Source organism: Bombus huntii, chromosome 5, assembly GCF_024542735.1.
Source record: "Bombus huntii isolate Logan2020A chromosome 5, iyBomHunt1.1, whole genome shotgun sequence".
In the NCBI taxonomy this organism is placed as follows: Eukaryota; Metazoa; Arthropoda; class Insecta; order Hymenoptera; family Apidae; genus Bombus; species Bombus huntii.
The window spans coordinates 14,917,085-14,935,790 of NC_066242.1; the positions used below are offsets into that span (position 1 = coordinate 14,917,085).

The 18,706-nt window shown below is 32.4% G+C and overlaps 4 protein-coding genes across 7 annotated transcripts; 2 read left to right on the top strand and 2 right to left on the bottom strand.

Annotated features, from left to right (window-relative positions):
- Window positions 1-1,458: 1,458 nt before the first annotated feature.
- On the top strand, window positions 1,459-3,262 carry LOC126865683 (neuralized-like protein 2). Its single transcript, XM_050618491.1, has 3 exons — window positions 1,459-2,256; window positions 2,330-2,653; window positions 2,730-3,262. The coding sequence occupies exons 1-3, from the start codon at window positions 1,908-1,910 to the stop codon at window positions 2,846-2,848; spliced, it is 792 nt and encodes a 263-aa protein (XP_050474448.1). The 5' UTR covers window positions 1,459-1,907; the 3' UTR covers window positions 2,849-3,262.
- A 382-nt stretch (window positions 3,263-3,644) lies between these two features.
- LOC126865856 (neuronal acetylcholine receptor subunit alpha-5-like) lies at window positions 3,645-6,379 on the bottom strand (the record flags this gene model as incomplete). The annotated part of the gene is made up of 7 exons (XM_050618748.1): window positions 3,645-4,016; window positions 4,174-4,326; window positions 4,406-4,583; window positions 4,795-5,008; window positions 5,431-5,540; window positions 5,633-5,677; window positions 5,945-6,379. Coding segments are annotated over 7 exons (1,497 nt in total), but the record flags the coding sequence as incomplete, so codon positions are not given.
- Window positions 6,380-6,974: 595 nt separating this feature from the next.
- On the bottom strand, window positions 6,975-9,393 carry LOC126865778 (neuronal acetylcholine receptor subunit alpha-3-like). Its single transcript, XM_050618681.1, has 5 exons — window positions 9,224-9,393; window positions 9,035-9,144; window positions 8,424-8,637; window positions 7,632-7,962; window positions 6,975-7,405 (listed from the first exon to the last, which is right to left on the bottom strand). The coding sequence occupies exons 1-5, from the start codon at window positions 9,248-9,250 to the stop codon at window positions 7,050-7,052; spliced, it is 1,038 nt and encodes a 345-aa protein (XP_050474638.1). The 5' UTR covers window positions 9,251-9,393; the 3' UTR covers window positions 6,975-7,049.
- A 1,622-nt stretch (window positions 9,394-11,015) lies between these two features.
- On the top strand, window positions 11,016-17,210 carry LOC126865777 (putative glycerol kinase 5). Of its 4 annotated transcripts, none has more exons than XM_050618678.1 (13): window positions 11,039-11,306; window positions 11,597-11,749; window positions 13,208-13,301; window positions 13,375-13,478; window positions 13,554-13,713; window positions 14,538-14,652; window positions 14,926-15,119; window positions 15,226-15,352; window positions 15,537-15,641; window positions 15,768-15,862; window positions 15,962-16,125; window positions 16,255-16,388; window positions 16,877-17,210. In XM_050618678.1, the coding sequence occupies exons 4-13, from the start codon at window positions 13,456-13,458 to the stop codon at window positions 17,029-17,031; spliced, it is 1,272 nt and encodes a 423-aa protein (XP_050474635.1). In that variant the 5' UTR covers window positions 11,039-11,306; window positions 11,597-11,749; window positions 13,208-13,301; window positions 13,375-13,455; the 3' UTR covers window positions 17,032-17,210. The 4 variants fall into 4 exon arrangements, with proteins under 4 accessions (XP_050474637.1, XP_050474635.1, XP_050474636.1 ...); XM_050618679.1 differs by having other exon boundaries at window positions 11,682-11,749; XM_050618680.1 differs by lacking the exon at window positions 11,597-11,749 and having other exon boundaries at window positions 11,016-11,306; window positions 13,375-13,474.
- Window positions 17,211-18,706: the final 1,496 nt, after the last annotated feature.

The following is an 18,706-nucleotide window of genomic DNA, read 5'->3' on the forward strand; positions in this document are numbered from 1 at the left end:
CAAATATATAAATTTTCAAGGTCTGAATTCTCCGTCATTTGAATGTTTCGAAACGTCCAATTAATGCTATTTCAAATGTATACATAATGTATAGCAAAATATTCTTCCAATGGACAAAAGACAATACCGATATCTAATATTGGGAAAGGTATCTATGCAAAGGCAACTTTTACTTTCGATTGAACGATGTTATAATTTTACTACGCTAAAGCAAAAATATTTTATATAAATTTATATAATGTTGTCATCGAATATTTTATTTTAATTTCATTCGCGTGAATATTATGAATTAAATTTACGATTATTATTTTATTCCAAAAGTTGAAAGTTGGAAATTACCATAAAAAACATTTTGAATCTTTAACATGACATTAACAATATATACAGATAATAATATTGTCGGTTGAAAGTAAAAACAGCAAAAATAAAATACCTTCTTCTGCCTACATATTATACGATCCTCCAACTGATTTAAGTTCAGATTTTCACTTACAAGTGGACAATAACTTTCATCGATACAATCATTATTCCGTTCATTAACACTCGATCCGATCATGTTTTATTCTTTTATCTTATTGCTACAATAATAGGATGGATTATTTGTGTTAATATTTTGTAAGAATGTTATAAATTGCGTTTAAAGAAGAAGAGTTGGAGAAATTATTTTAGAAATATGTAACTCGTACATCTCCACGATTGTACTTAAATTGCTTGTGAAATAAATATTTCAAGTACACGTCTTTTGTTTTCATTCTTTGACTATTCGAACAAATCTAAATAAGTTTATAGCTCTATAGTGAACCTAAATTATAAAATTTATATAAATTAAAAATTATAAAAAAAAATAAACCCAATTATATAAATATTTCCACAATATTATTTATATGTATCAAATTAATTACAAGAGAAAAATTCTTGACGAAATCTTATTAAAAATAAAAATATAACAAATATAATTAATACAAATATAAAATATAACATAAACAAGAAACTCACTCGGTAAATTTCATAAATTAATGTTTCGTTCATCACGATCACGATACCAATGAAACATCGAATCTTTCATCTTTATAAATCGATATCGCAAATCGATTTTTGATTTGCTACGATCACTCGGAGTTAAATCTTGAGCGATATTAGAATGTGTTTGAAACATGTATTCGAAATACGCAAAACACCTATTTTCAAAATAAAGAATTATATGTAGTCGATTTTTTTATGTAACAAGAGAGAAAGATAAAAAATGTTTCAATTTATTATCTTATTAGTTTATTATTTTGTTCAATTACCTTATACAAAAAATTGTTTCACTTTCTGAAATAATAAAACTTCTTTTCCTACATAGCACGTGGTAAATGTCACGGTATATGTCATTCGTATAAAGTTTAATAAACTTCGTTCCATAATATCGAGGCATTTAAGACTGACAATACACTACTGTCAAGCACATATCCAATCAGCTGTTTCTGTTTCGTTTCTCGTAGTTATCCGTCAGATCGTTGTTGATCTTGTGCCTGTTTTCGTTCTCGTTCAAAAATTAACTTCGACATAGAAGTTGATTAGAACAACGAATTTTAATCAACATATATATAACGATAGTGCTGAATAAGAAAATCGTTTCAATGGAAGGATCGCCGAAATGAACGACTAACCTCACTTTTCAGCCGCTAGGTTCCTCGAGCAACCATGTAAATCATTGAAAACATTCCAATGTATCATTTAAGTCGATCGTACGGCGCGGATAGTTCATCCACGTTCTTTTCTGCGACATATCGGAACGATTTGAATTGTTCTCCTCGAAGTATTATCCTCAATGAGATTTCTCGTGGAATCAAGTTGCTGCAGTGCTCTCGAAAACTTGTAGTACGGGTGCTCGGTGTCGACGTTTGCACTAATTATAATATACTATGATGACCGAGAAATCCAGGAAAATAGTGACTAGATTTCACCCGACTCACGGGGAAAATATTATGTTGAGAGAGGACAACACTGTGGCATATCGTACTGCTAGTTTTGCAAACTCTCTGGCCTTCAGCGAAAAGCCACTACAACCAGGTGAAATATTCTTGGTGGAAATTGAGAAGACTGAAAGAGGATGGAGTGGACACATGAGACTGGGACTGACTCTTATAGATCCTGCTTCCATAAACAATAGTCTGCCACAGTTCGCTATGCCTAATCTTGCTAAGCTTGGTAATACATGGATATTTGCCATTACTAAAAGTCATACTATATGGGACAGTATTGAAGGATATGGTAGGGATTTGTAACTTGGTTTCATGTAGTTTAAATCTTTATTAACTAAGTTTTATGTTTATACATATTTAAGGTGAAGGAATACCATCTGGAGAGAAGAAATTAATCACAGATGGAGTAAATGTGCAAACTTCTCGAGGAGTTATCCCATTTAATTCCCTTAGACCAAATACAGTTGATTCTTCTCAGTATATTCTACCTACAGATGCTGGTAGTCGTATTGGAATTATGTATGTGCCACAAGCTGGTTCAGATAAAGCAGAAATGCATTTTATAATTAATGGTGAAGACCAAGGTGTATGTGGAAAAGACATACCATATAAGGCAGGTCCTTTACGTGCTGTAGTAGATGTATATGGTACCACAAAACAAGTCAGAATAGTTCAGCTATATGGTGGTATGTCCCTTTTGTTTCTTAGGTATATTATCTTTAGAGGAATTTCGTTTTCCTTAATAATTATATGTTTCAGCAGTATCTACTCTACAAAGTGCCTGCCGTGATGCTATACTACAGTATACTAAAAGGAATGCAGTTGATTTACTTCCACTTCCACGAGTTCTAAAAGATTATCTGTTGTACCAATCACAATGAAATTTCATCTTATCTCTCGACTGTATTTCCTCTACGCGTTTGTATAGCCATTTCAATACCCATATAATTTCTTTGACAATTCATTTTTTCTACAATTTGCAATGCATTTGTTGCATAAATCATACTTTCATTTATTCTAATTATTTTATCCTAGGACGGATGAATGAAACTTTGTAAAACAAATCTAGAATTGCTTTCATTCTTCTAATTAGCTGTTCCTTCACTTTTTTAAAGTGTATAATTTAACATCTATGTAATACGTGTACTTTGCGTAAATGCTAGGATGTAATATGTACATAATGTAAGAAGTTGTTGACAGAACACTGAATAAGTTCTGATAAGCGACGGAGTATCGCCTTTTCTAATTCTTGCATTTAGCACTTATTAGCGATTACACTTTTACAAGTTTATGACTCTGCCATTCGCTAAAATTCACACATTTCATGCCGCATGTAAATCTATATAAAATATCATCTAAAGCAAATTTCACTCAGATTCATCGAGGTATATCATTCTTTTTCTATTGTTACAATTCATCGTACGTAAAAAGAACATTGTAAAATGAATTTGATCGCACTGTTAAGATTCGCAAAAATGGATCCGATGTTTTTCAAAATAAATGTATTTATTAAAAAAAAAAGAAAGGAAAAATCAAAGATTTTTTGAAACATCCAACCTTTTTCAATCTAGGGACTTGTGATCAAATAATTCAACGAACATTGTAATTGTATCAAGAATGCTTTACATTTTTTTAAACTGCTTTTAATGTACGTTATAATAAAAACGTCTGTTCACAAATTAAATTTTTAAAAGGAACTTGCGAATCTGCTTGTTGGTAAGAAAATAATTAGCAATATCACGTAAGTGAATAAAACGGTTAAGAAGGCAAGCCATCCAATCACAACCGAAGTGTACCTCCATGTCGATTCTTTTTTATTGGAAGATACTAAATTCGTATTGTCATCCACGTTCATTTCGATTGTAGCCGATACTTTCGGATCCAAAATGCTTAATAAAAATATCTGGCCTATTCTGCTTTTTAAAACCTTAACGGTGGTGACGGATATCCACGCAGGTGCTTCAGCGTTTATTTCATGCATATATCGCAGAATGCTGGTCAATATGAGTGAAAACGTGGCAAGTGCAAGAGATTTCTCATAGAATAGAACTAAAAAAAGAAAAAAATGCAATGATAATCTCCATCGATCAGAAGGATTCGTAAAATAAAAAAAATTTATCTTTCTCTCATTTAAGACTTTTTCATTCCTAATCATCCCATCTATATTTCATTCGTTATTTTAAAAACAAAATAATTAAAGACTTACTTAATCGTGGAGGATGGGTCCCATTGAATGGAAGCTTCCACTGAAGATCCAACAAGCAGAATAAATGCAAAATGAAATTTAAATTCGATATTATCATACGTTCTGTGGACCTTGGCTCTAGCCACAGTACCATCAGTGTCATCATCATCAAGACTATACGTAAATGTAAAATAACTTTTTTTATCATATTGCACATCCATTTATCATAAAATGTTCATTATATTTTACAAACCTATAGCCGACGTCATATACGTTGTAGTATTCATAGAGGAATGTCTTCTTAAAAGAACGTGGTAAGATAATTGATCGGTTGTAAAACCTAAACCGTACTTGGATACTATTACACGTTCACTTTTAAAAAGATCCACCACTTCCCATTCCAAATTATCCTCGGTCGAATTCTCTGAAAACTGAGAATTATATAGAGCGTAAGAATTCTTAAATTTTCTTTAAAAAATTCAAATAATTGATCCATTAAATTACCAATGACATTAATATCTCATATTATCAATAAATTAAACAATCTAAAATTGGTCGTCTATAGTTTATAAAGAATTAGATTATTAACGAGAATTAACGATAATTAACGAGATCTTCGAGACATTGAAGTTTCATACATACATCGTTTAATGTGAAGGAACGTAAACTAATCTCGTTGCTCCCATGAGACCACGAGGCAATATGAATAGTACAATTCATCATATCATAAGGCCACCAAGTGTGATCAGATTCGCAAAATGTTGCGTATGTTGTCATTGGTACACAAAGTATCACACCATCGTGTTGTACTATGCACTCAGCTTGTGGCATCTCAACATCAACGCCCGTATCTGTTCTAAATGTCAAGATTAATGATAATAGTTAAATACTTAAATCTGATAAGCGAAAGTTTGAATGAATTGAAATGGGTTTAACAGGTGGACTCTCGAAATTCAGAAGCTAAAAATGATCGTTACAAAGATTGTTAATAAACGTTGAATCATGCGACGTGTATTTTTATTAATAATTAGACCGTAGATATTTGCATTTACATCTTTATCAATAACTAGACTGCGGGATGTTTTAACAACAATTAGACTGCGAATATGAATGTAATTAAAAAGATGACACTTAAGTAGAAAATTGCATTAGTTATTAAATATTGTAACAAGGGGTGCATACCTTGGATATCTTTCCACATTACGTACATTCTGTGCATTTTTGCATCTTGAAATTTCGCATAAATATATAAAAATTCTCAGTCTATTGATAACTTACGTGCTGTGCGTTACGATATCCGGAACCCAGATCTCGTAGCTTTTTACGTGAAGTGAAGTGATAGAATCAAATTGCGATTCGTCCCAAGTGAAATGAGAGTCTTTCCAAATCTATTATTCATTAGAAATATGAAAAATTTAAATTCCTTACATCTGTTATCTAATAAAAATCAAAAATACATCAGAATGATATTATTACTCACCAATCTTAGCCAAACATCGAATATAACGCTGTTGGTTATATCATTCTAACAAATAAAAACAAAGAAGGTAATATATCTAAATCTATAAATGTATTATACGTTGTTATTATAGTTATAAAGACTAAAATCCTTTCAGTGTTATTTATCCATAATTATGTAATTAATGTACATCTTATAAAAAATAAGCGTATAAGAAGAGTTGCTGTAACAATTATAAGAAATATTCAAGGAAATATGTACAAAGATCCTTATTGTGAAATTTTCCAGAGAAATAGGAAATCTCTTTATCTTCACATCAGAAAAATTACTTACAACTTCAAATTGTTGTATGTTTAATCCCAAGTTAATAATAGTGGCGTTGTTATAATGTTTTGTGGGCCTGATTTCCCTATCATAATCGCAAAATAAATAATCTTTCAGCCGCGTTAACGCAGAAGTGGTGGTGATGTCTTTGCACTGCATCGCGCAAATTCCCTGTTTATATGACAGAACGTTGAAGATCACAAATAAAACAGAAAACAAATTCTTCATGTTTAAACCGTGAGGGCACGAAACGAAATGACAGATCCACAACTGTACATCGATAGATCGAGAAGAGCAGTCGCACGCCCAGTGAAACGTTAAACCGAGAAGGTTGAAAACCGCCCCCTTTTCTTCCTTATCATTTAAACTTTTATCAATTTTAGAATTTTCAGTTGTAATATCAAATAAAATAGAACTAGATGATTTTTTATTCGAAAGATCGTTTCAATGAGACAATCGAGACTGAATATAAAATTGTTAGAAAAATCGTGACGTCTTACTGGCAGTGTGAAAAATATTGATCTTGAATCATACTTTTTGAAGTTTAAAGTGAAATTAGATTCATCTACAGTATGGTCAAGTATAAGCAGCTTCTTTTATAGTTGTAATTAATTATAAAATCTCGTTCGTATTCTATAATTATGCTTAACTATTTGTCACGGTGATATATTTAAAGATCTATATTTATACATTTCTATCAAAAGGCAATAAAAAGTATCAGTATCATTTATTATAAAGGCATCTATTAATAGTATCAGTCTGTGGCGATATCGATAAATAAAAATAGATTTATTAGAGGTCACTCGGATTAAAATTCAAAAAAATTTATGTACATAATTTATTTGATAGTTCTACACATTTACTACAGGTTACTCAGATTAAAATTCAAAAAAATCTATGTACATAATTTATTTGATAGCTCTACAAATCTTCAATCGATTGTTGGAAAACACCATCCGTCAATAATTTAACATACTGAATAGAATGCGCACAAGGAGTAACCGAAACTCCCACAAATATAATAAGAAAAAGAGGCATCTCCATAAATGATCGTTTATTGACAATGAGAATCTACAATTGACTTTTGATGAAACGTAGAACAAGAAACGATTTTTCATGTGGATGGTACAAGAGTGATCAGAATGATAATGTAGGTGAAAATGGTCACGAAGAAAGACAGCCATTCAATGATGGCAGCGAAATGTCTCCACGACGATTCCTTCGGTTCTCTTCCAGATTTTGGTAAGTCTGAATTATCCTCGCCTTCTCCGCCCAATATTCCCGTGGTAGACAATTTGGAATCGTCGTCGGTAAGAATAAGAAAACGCCCAGCTCTGTTACTCAAGATGAACGATGTGGTCGTAGAGATCCAATAGGGCATCTCGATACTCATTTCTTGCATTTTACGGAGTGCAGCGGTTAAAACTAAGGCGAACACGGCTAAAGCTAATGAATCTCGGTAGTACAGTACTGAAAGAACAAGTATTTGATCTGTTACGATTATTACGTTGATTACAAGATGAGTTGCCGGCAAGCAAAGAGCAGGATATCTACTTTGGTAGTCTAATAGAATATTTCAATGTGACGGACGTGGTAGAATGGTTGGATAAGATATTTGCATGAGTTATGCGAATGTAGAATGGAATTATGTTTTAGTAGCATTATATTTAGCTAGCATTATGTAACAAATACTTACATATATTTGGAGGATTGATACCATTGTGAGGTAGCTGCCAATGCAAATCGAACATACAAAGTATATGGCAGATTAAGTTCACACCGGCCACAGCCATTCTTTCCGTTGATCTCGAATCCAACCAAAGTACAGTTAACGTAAGTAACATCATCGCTATAGCAGGTGTGATATACGTAGTATGCATTACACCATAATGCCGACTTATAGCGAACTCATAAACGATCATCGGATAAGTATCGTTTGGACAGCATTTATATTTCCTTAATACTTTGTACGCGTTTAATACTTTGAAATCCCACTCGGTATTATTCGCGAACCCATCCATTTGGAACTATCAAATCACGTAAGATTAAATATTAACGTCATAGATATTAACCCTTCATAGACAAGTACATATATTTCCACATCTCTATTTTCGTGAACAAACTGGGACGTCTGCGTCCTACGTTCTTTTATTATTCCAATTCTTTTATTATTCTAAGCTTTTAAAAATTCTGGAATATTTATTGAAGCTTGTACTATGTTACACAATCGGTTTTCAAGTAAAATAATTAAAATGTTTCCCGGGACAATTAAAGATTCGCTTGGAAGAAATTCACAAATGAAATTTCACTCGGTGTACGAGCGACTTAGGTTGCCTACGAAGAATTAATATCAATTATTTAAGATATCATAAATTTTCTCGAATTTCACTCAAGGAGTCTATCAAAATTCTATTGCCTTATTTCGCTAGCTTTAGAATTTCGAAAATATTTATGAAAATTGGAACTATTTCAACTCAATACCAATTACCGCTTTCTTGTCTAGATTAAAATTCACTTCCTCCCCCGAATGAGACCACGAACCAAAATTAATTCGACACCGATGCGTGTCGTAGGGCCATGAAGCAAAGTCTGTGGCGCATTTAGCAACGTGCATCACCGATGGTACACAGCTAACCGATCCTGTGTTGAAGACCAAACATGTCGTCGGTGGTATACCGGTCTGGTCGAACATCATATCACCACTATATAAAAGAAATGAAATATTTAATGATTAACAGACCGATACAGATAGATACCTACAAACAATAACATATATTTATGTTTATATCTTTTATTACATATATATATATATATATCTTACATATATTTATATCTTTTATTTCGATCAAAAGGAAATTAAGTTCAAGAAAAATTAATATTCTAGCGCTTCTAATGCTTATAATTGAAATATCGATGATTTTTCAAAATCGGAGAGCACAAGATGAGTGGAAGATTCTATTTTAATAAAAGGACCAATCTTGATTTCGTATTTCAATTAAAATTCATATTTTCGATGTCAATTCCTATTATTCTAAGATTTTTGAGAATGCTTGAGAATATTTTTTTGAGAAATGTAATGACGATCATTCTGTTGCTTACGAATTATAAACGGAAATATCAGGAATCCAAATGCTATCGCTTCGTACGTGAATAAAATTGATTCCATCAAAGTCACTGGGCTTCCAAGACAGATGAGCGTCGTTCCAAACCTACAAAGAAAAGTGCTTGAATTCTTCTATGAGAAATACAATAAATAAGTAAGTAAATTAAAGAATAAACGTCACTTACGAGCGTCATCCAACTGTGCAGTGTCATTCTGCCATTCCAATCATCCTAGAGACCGATTCCAGTAAATAATAACACAGACGTACAATAAGATCGAGATCTTTAGATTGTGAACAATTTAAATAATTTTGAAAAAATATATTTTGTATTTTAATCGACGCTTACGAAATCCAGGATTTTTGGTAGTAGTTGCATGGTGACGTTGTTGGCAACTTGATGAGACAGAGTCGGTCGAATACTGCTATCATATTCACAGAATAGGAACCTCTTCAACCTCAACATTGGCGGGACGGTGTCATGACTTTTGCAATTGTATGCAAGTTCGACATCCTCGATGAAAGCAATTGCTGAGACAGTATTTGAAATCGAAATGAAACTTTTTGAATGGCAGAACTCTGAAGTAGTAGAGTTGTAATAATAAGATCCTCATAAACCTCACGAACAATAAAAACAAGGAGTAATTATAATATTAAAATAATAATTTGACGAATTTTGTTAATATCAACAGAGAACGAAAATTAAATTTACAAATTACTTAATAGTGGATCTTTCAACGATTTAGTTACCACTAAAAACATCCATACATTACGTAAAACTGAATTTTTAAAATGATCGTGGCTGTTATTATTAAAGCATGAAGCTTATTATCATCTTAAACGATGGGCTTTTGTATCTTTTTGAAAGATTTAGAATTCGAACTAAATATAATATGTTCCTTCATACCACTAAGGTTGTTAACATTTATTTTTAAACAGAATGATAGTAAAACACCGGATAGAAAAATTCTGACTATTATTCTAGAATAATATCAAGAAAAATCATAGACAGAACACAATTTTTATAATTTTTTATTTCCTGTCTTAAGTTAAAAGAGAGAGGTGACAGCGATAATCGATGACACTTTACCCGAATTATAGCCAAGAAGAAGGAAGCATCCAAGCACCGTTTGTATTCTCATTTTGATTGAAATGAGCCAACAGCCATCAGTCGACTGAACGATTTCTCGTTCGTGGCAGAACGATTATCAGACGCCCCGTGAAATTCGAAGCTACAGATACGCGAGACGCCCCCAGGGTGGTTCAATACTTTTCAAATATTTTCAGATAGAGTAATAATAACGAGAGAATTCACTATACACAAGCAGTCTGACTAGCCGACAGAATTTTCGATGAGTTTATTCAACCGTGTTCCAGAAGAGTTATCGTTTTCATTGTACGATGATTCGAAGCATAATTTCTAAAATACTTTCGCGATCAATCACATCATACTCGCATTGTATAGGATTAAATTCACTTCTCCTGATCATATTATCCATTAAACAAATAATAACTCCTCTTATCAAATCAAAATAAATATTTCGAAAGTCTTCCTATTTCAAAAAGACAAAATTCCATTTAACAAACGATAAAGTAACACATTCTATTAAAACAAAGACTCGGTCCATCCATGTACATGTAGTCTGTTAACTATGCATATATCCATATCCATTCAATGTACAAAATTGTCTCGTAACAACATATAATATAACTTTATTTGAAAGATAAAGAGAAAAACACGAGCAACTTCGTGTATTTCAATATATTTTAAAGAGTACAAATGTACTATATAGAGAACATTTTAACCATGGAAAACAGTATAACAAACATATTAATACTACGGTAGAAATCTCTATAATAGCCTTCATAACAAAAAGGTTAATATCCTAGTCGCGATATCCGGCGGAACAAGTTCCCTCATTGTTGGAATGAGTTCATCGCTACAGTTTCTCCCGTACGTGCTTACAATACCGATAAAGTAGCTATTTGGACATGCGTAGTACTACGTTTTCTTTTATATACAACCTACACGCGCTGAACACCAGTCTGCCGCGCGTCTTCGTGCGACCGGACAGTAGTTGTGTAAATATATTTTTCCTCTGGCCATCGAAATCAATTGGAACAATACGTGAACGAATCGAGTGAAGGATCAGAATCGAATTGCTGGGAAAAATATGAAATACATCGGGGCACTCGACGTGGGCACTACTACCGTGCGTTTTCATATAATCGACGAAGAAGCGAACACGATTGCTTCCTCAGCGGAGAAGGTTCGTTATGTTTATTATCAGCTTTCACTTAAGATCAACGAAGAGATATAGATCTGCTGACAACGTTCATAGTTTTCGATTTCTAACAAGCGAAATTTATAACAGTTTGTTAGAAGATTTATTTCAGAGCGTGATAAATAATCAAGCGAGTATGATAGATTTTGATGATTGGAAGAATTATTTGGAGGATCTTAGACTTTTTTTGAACCTCTTCGTTCGATAGTGATCACGTAATTCAGTGTCGTTGCTTATCTTGTATTAGCAAGTTTCTTATTTTCTAAGTGGGACAGGTATTCTAGAGCGAACCTTAAGTCTTCAATTACAAATTCAAGTTGAAAAGTCAGAAATACACAGAAATGTTGAACTAACTTTCAGGTCAATATGCAACTATATGGATGAATCGATAGCGGTAGATTATACAGGAGTGTCTTATTCTCACACATGTAAGAAACTGTTTAAAATATTAATAATTCGTGTACACGTGTACATGCTTGCAATAAGCATTCATACATTGATAATATGTGCATAAACGGAGCATACATTTTTTACTGTTGGTGTTACGATGTGTTATCACGTAACAGCTTCTTTTACATAAGATAAAGCATTTTATATCTAAAGACTGTTTCTTGACTATCTAAGCTAACGGAAGAGGTAATAACCTTATCAATCTCTCGATTACGTATCACTGACAAAAAAAAATAAAGCTATTGAGTGATATAACCGAATCGATTAATTAAAATTTTAAAATATTTCCAGAATACACAATATATTAGTTACACGCAACAGCGATTCGGAAGAACAATATCTCAATCATAGCAACAACTGTATAATTATATCCTCCGTTGGAAAGAAACACTTGTCATAATAACACGAATAATTCTATTTATATCATAGTATGTTATAATTACTTATCTATCATCTTTAAATCGCTATCATCAATACGAAAGAAGATATTCAACTAAAAATAGTCCATCGCATTTAAATAGCAGATAGAATATTATAATATTGAGATATGAATGGTAATTGTAAAGGAACGATTTAAACATTTTAAATAAACAAATAAAGAAAAAAAAATGTATAAAAATATGTGAAAGTAATATGTTACAAATAGAGAAATTCTTCTAGCTTAGAAGATTACAAATCGGAAGATGTTACATAAATAATACAAAGAATTACTAATGACCTTCTCACTTTGATCTCTGCTTACGTAGTAATATAAATCGAATAAATTTTCCCGTGTTATTTTTCTATTCAGAATTTATCATGACGGTAATTCTCTCTTACTTTTAACGAAATTGTCGTTCATCGTTTAAATGGATGAAACGGTTTTGACGGTATTACATTCTGTCTACATTTGCTTTCTTGTCGCAGATGACAATGTGATATCAACAATGGAAGATCCTGATGATTTAACGATATCACACGTCCTTAGATGCGTTATTAATTACATTATAACAATATTGTATTTGTCGCTGGCAACTGCTTTTTGAAAAGATAACGTGTCAGTAAATGTGTGTTGGCATTACTTTGTCGTTATTTACCAGTTTTTACCCGCGACAAAATATATTAAATTATAAAAAGATTCGATTTCAGAACAAACACGACGTAAACAATAACCATCGTTGCTTGATCTCTACAAATAATCTGCATATAAAATTTTTATTCAAAATATTCAAATTTCTATTATCCGAGCTAGTATAGGGTACAGTTTCAGTTATATAAACACATATTCTTATAAGGGACATATTAATATATGAAAGTCACAGGTGGAAAATATGCTAATTCAGTCGTGAATAAAATTTACAAGATTCGTTTAATTAGTGACATAGAAAGGCGAACGAACTTATTACGCGATCTAACGCAACTAAAACGTCTAATTTCTTTATTCTTTTAAATACCAGGTTCAACTTTTATATCCAAAGCCAGGCTTCGTAGAAATAGATCCAGACAAGCTATGGACGATCATCGTGGACGTAATAAAGAACACTTTAAAAGGTAAGCTCTAGTGATCGAATAGAACATTGTAGTATCGAAGAATCGAAATTATTTTTTTCTTTTATTGCTCTAGAGGCCAAAGTGGACCCGGAATCGATCGTTGGTATCGGTATTTCCACGCAACGAGGTAGCTTTACGACATGGAACTCGAAAGATGGAAAACATTATCACAAGCCAGTATAACCAACCATTCATTATGCATTTCTGTAGTTTTTTTTTATAAATGTTCGAACGTTTTATTTTACGTTTCAGCTTTATCACATGGAAAGATTTACGTGCTGACAGCATAGTGAAGCAATGGAACTCGTCGTTGACGATAAGAGGATTGCGAATAGGATCGTACATTTTGCACAAGATTCTGGGCGAAGAACGATTCTTGTTGATGAGTGTTTTTAAATTCCTGAATACACAGGTTCTTGTCTCCTTTAAATTTTCACAAAATTACGTGCCTTCTTTGCATCTTGACATTATTCTTTTCATAATAGTTTAGAAAAAGAAAATTTTGTCTGCTTCCGAATGGAACGTGAAGTACGAATTCTGAATGAAAGATGAAAAATGAGAATTGTAATCACTTCGTTTTCAACGATTGATCTACTATTTTCATTTTCGGTAATTATGCTCAAAAGCGAGCCTCATCTCCGATGATCTTGACCTTGAGATATATTGTAAAAGGGAAAGATTCTGAGCAACGTGCACTCCCCATCTCCCATGAAATCTAATCCAACTTACCACTATTATCGCAATACTACACAAATGCAATTTCATCTTTAACCGCCATATAGTTTGGAGTAAATTTAATCTAACAATACAATCTAACCGTTTTCTTTTTCTCGTAATTTTTAAAACAAGATCGTCCCACACCTGGGACAAAGTGCATGTTGCTCAGGACCCTCCCCTTTACGATATATTCGAAATTCAACACAATGGGAGTTGAAGCCTCTTCTTATGCATAATTGTCTCATTTTCAATCGATTTTGAATCCTGCTGATCACTTAAATCTGAGTTAGTCTTCTGTAATCGAAATTTTGTTTGCTTATTGAAAAGAAATGTTATAACTGTGTATGTACATTGCTATTTTTCACTCTGTTATGAATGAAAGATTATCCTAATATAATGATAGAATACAATAGTATAGAGTGATAGGAAATAAAATAATATTCAGAACACGTAGACGGTTATGAAATTTTGATTTACATATCGTTTATTTTTTGCTACTTGTTTTGCGATGCAACTTAGATAACTCTAAGGTTATTGTGGGCTCTGCAAAACGTGCCAGGTTTGCAGGAGGCGGCGAACGACGGAAACGCCTTATTTGGAAGCATTGATTGTTGGCTTTTGTATAAACTTACGGGTATTCATTTCAACATTATATTTTAAAAGCATATATTTATTTTAAACGAGTAAAAACAGTTCATTTTATTATTTATTTAGAACGTCCAAGACAATTCAGTTTACCAAGACTTTGTTTCAATTTAATTATTAACTATACTTGTTTCAACTTTTAATATCGTCACACCAAGACGTATTATCTTAAAATGATGAAATAAAAAGAGAATCGATGAGAATAAGTAACTTTCTTATTTATATGTAGTAGCATCTTTGAAATAATGTATTTTTTCTATAGGAAAACACGTGACAGACGTTTCGAGCGCAGCAGCAACTGGACTTTTCGATCCATTTCTTATGACTTGGTCTGACCTAATGATGAGACTTCTGGGAATCCCATGTAATATGTTTCCGGAAGTAGTTGATACCAGTAGGAATTTTGGCGTTATCCCAAAGGACATATTTGGTGTTGAGATTCCTATATTTTGCTCAGTAAGTTGTACAACTTTATTTTAAAACTTGAAACGGCCGAACAATTCTCAATATCAGATATTTTGTTTATAATAATGTAATTTTTTAACAATGTAATTTGAAACAGATGGCAGATCAATCGGCCTCGCTGTTTGGTTCCGGATGCATGCAGCCTGGAGATTTGAAAATTACTCTGGGAACTGGGACCTTTATGAATGTGAACTCAGGAAGAAAATTACATGCTTCGGTCACAGGTGATTTTTCCATTAGAATAAATAATTGTTTTATTTATTTCTAGCAGAATAATATCGTTAAAAGTCGCAGAACACAAACAGAGATTATCCTGCAGTCATGTTTCTAGAAAAAGAATAGACAATCTAAGTATTAGTAAATTTAAAAGATAAATGGAATCATGATTTTTAATCTTTTTCTCAATAGGTTTGTATCCTGTGGTCGGATGGCAGATAGGCGATGAATTAGTATACATGATAGAAGGTGCATGGAACGACACTGGAACTATTGTCGAATGGGCCAAAAATATAGGTAATTTCTCTTAACGAAATTTTCGAGTACATCCACACTGTCATTCGCAAGTAATATGATTTGAAGTAATACGATCTAAATTGGTTAACAAATCGTTGGAATTTTAAAGAATTTAGTTCGTTTCAGGTATAATCGACAATCTTGCTGAAACAGCTAAAATTGCAAACTCAGTAAACGACTCCGATGGAGTATATTTTATTCCCGCATTTAGCGGTTTACACGTAAGTTCGATGCTTTAAAAATCATGTTCATAAAAATTAACAAGTTTTAATTCGATGAAATCGATTGGATTAAGAAAATTCCTTACAATTTATTTACAGATTCCAATAAATGATTACACAGCAGCAGCAGGTTTTATAGGCATAAAACCTACTACAAATAAAAGTCACATTATTCGATCGTTGTTAGAAAGCATCGTTTTCGGAATAATGCAACTTTTCTACGTACTAGGCGAAGAAACTAACTTCACTCATCAGAAAATACGGTTAGCAACGAATTCCTTATGAAAATCACGTTAGACATCAAAAGAATATCCAAAAAATTTGAAATATGCACTAACAATACTCCCTATTATTGTGTTAATTTTAATTCTGCTTTGCTATTCTTGTCATAGGATCGATGGTGGAGTGTCAGCAAACGATTTTGTGTTGCAATTATTAGCCGACCTAACAGGTCTTGACGTGGAACGAGGGACAACCACGGAGATGTCTATTTTAGGAGTGGCATTTCTCGCTGGTTTACAATGCGGTATGTAAATTGCTAGACCGCATTGAACTCTCTACAACTAGAATCCTTGTATCATAAATAGCCACAACAATAACTTGAAATGGTCTACCATATTCGACTTGTATTTTTCATTATTCTGTTCCTCATTCTTACACAAATTTAACCCAAACTATTGTGATCACATATGTTAGTATCGTGGTCACATCGGTTAGAAACTGAGCCATAAATTAAATTGTATCTGTTTGAAAGGGACATTATAAACGTAGTATTATACGATGCAAAATCTAGCATAACATGCCTTTTATTCTACTTTCGCACCGTACAATAATGGAGAAAGTTCGAAACAGTGCGCTTATTTAATCGCACTTTCTCGCGTAATACAAAATGTAGAGAGGCTAATAACGTGAAACTATATTATTTCTTTCCTCTCCTACGTTCTCTGATAACCCTTCTGCTTTCCATTTTAATTATATTAACTTTAATTATACTTTAATTATTCGCTTATTTAGGCGTATGGAAGAACAGAGAGGATGTAGAAAAACTTCGAAAAACAGCAAGGATATTCCATCCAAATAAAGAGAACATGATTCGTTATCAACCGATAATTGCTCAATGGAAACAAGCTCTCGAAAGATTCGGCCGATGGTATTCTCGAGATTCGTAATTGACATTAAGTACATAACAAACGAAAAAGAAAACGTTGTACGAGTGAAGAATACATTAAGAAATGCGATATCCTGTGAGAGCAAAAATTTATTAATAATATACTTGCATATTGATATTTGTGTACTGTTGTAATAAAACTTGTATTTTTATTAAAAAAAAAAGCAATATAATATTCCTTTAAATCCACAAGAAAATAATCACGGTTCTAAAAAATAAATATATCCCTGTTCGATTACACATTCTATTCGTAACAAATATTTTAGTGAAACAATTCATTATTATTTAAAAAAATTAAAAATTTCCTATATGTCCATAAATAATTGGAAATAGTATTGAATTGTCATATCTACATATATACTTAACAAAAATTGCAGTTACGCGCTTGATGAAAATGGTACGAAAATTCTCGGCATACTTCTATATTTTACTTCTGTGCGCCTTTATTTTAAAATTAGTAGATACACGTTCGACAAAAGTTGCTCGTATCGTATTAACAAAAAAGACAGGAGAAACGTTTAAATCATTAATTTGGTTCGAGAAAAGTCGGGCCGATCGAACGAAGGTTAAAGGTAATATGCCTGACATTGAGGGTTGGGTGGTCCTGAACGCATAAGAAAATTATATATTAGTCTGCGAAGCGAAGACATTTTGTACTGATATTTGTGTGATTTTTCATGGAAACTTCACCTGTGATATTAAAGATTTCCATTGCGTTAAATGCACTTTCACATTCTGGTTAAATTTTTATTTTTCTGACACCACCCACTTGTCCATGTGTTTCATGAAAATACGAAATTACCAAATTGAAGATTCGTAAGAGTTTCAAATAAGATATAACTTGATCTGAAAATTAATGCTGATTCAAAATCTAATTCGAGTAGTCGAGGAATAAGAATTTATCTTACAGAAATATGTCCGAATCATTTTTACAGATATACTTTTTCCTCTACATTTTGATCGATTCGATAGTTTTTATCGTAAAGCAGCTTGAAATAAATCAACATTGATGTTTTTAGAAAGTTGAATAAACCAGTTTTCTAATATTATTATACAATTATGGCGGAGATTGCGTGATAGACTTTCCCGATTACGTTTACCTCATACAAGTTTGTCCGCACAGGATACATCTGCATCCGTAGAGAAAGTGCCAAAGAAAGTGAACCGAGAAGTCACATTTCACGAACGATCTAGGAAAGTAGGAAATAAAAGCGTGCAACTCACTGGAAGAAAGACAATCTCTAATTTAAAGATTGAGCTGGAGAAATTGCGTCGCATTAATTTATTTACATTTCTTAATTTTGCAGCTTAAAATGTCGGCAAGAGCATCTTAAAGTATTTTCTTATTCGAATAATGTCAAATAACTCACACCTGAATACTATTAATGCAAATTCATTTGCATATTATTTAGTTTAAATATTATTCTACTCCAAGAATTCACAAATTTTACTTCATTGTTATCTTACTATTATCTATTATCGAAACCGAATGAAGCTTGTTAACGTTTAACGTTGAAAATATCGATCCAAATACTCGGACGATAATCGCCGATACGGCGTTTGTATGCAAATAAGCACGACCTCGACTTTTTAAATTCAGCGTAATGTTTCTAATGAAGTTCCAGTTCCCACCAGTCGTTCTATCATTATAGAAATCGACATTCAGTCCTTGATTT

Coding starts and splice junctions, on each gene's coding strand:
- LOC126865683 (XM_050618491.1), top strand. CDS start 1,908: ATGATGACCGAGAAATCCAGGAAAATAGTGACTAGATTTCACCCGACT. Junction 2,257..2,329: donor GGACAGTATTGAAGGATATG/GTAGGGATTTGT, acceptor TACATATTTAAG/GTGAAGGAATACCATCTGGA. Junction 2,654..2,729: donor AATAGTTCAGCTATATGGTG/GTATGTCCCTTT, acceptor ATGTTTCAGCAG/TATCTACTCTACAAAGTGCC.
- LOC126865778 (XM_050618681.1), bottom strand. CDS start 9,250: ATGACACTGCACAGTTGGATGACGCTC. Junction 8,638..9,034: donor GATATTTCCGTTTATAATTC/GTAAGCAACAGA, acceptor TCTTTTATATAG/TGGTGATATGATGTTCGACC. Junction 7,406..7,631: donor TATCAATCCTCCAAATATAT/GTAAGTATTTGT, acceptor TTGTTCTTTCAG/TACTGTACTACCGAGATTCA.
- LOC126865777 (XM_050618680.1), top strand. CDS start 11,211: ATGAAATACATCGGGGCACTCGACGTGGGCACTACTACCGTGCGTTTT. Junction 13,302..13,374: donor AATAAAGAACACTTTAAAAG/GTAAGCTCTAGT, acceptor TTATTGCTCTAG/AGGCCAAAGTGGACCCGGAA. Junction 15,353..15,536: donor ATTACATGCTTCGGTCACAG/GTGATTTTTCCA, acceptor TTTTCTCAATAG/GTTTGTATCCTGTGGTCGGA.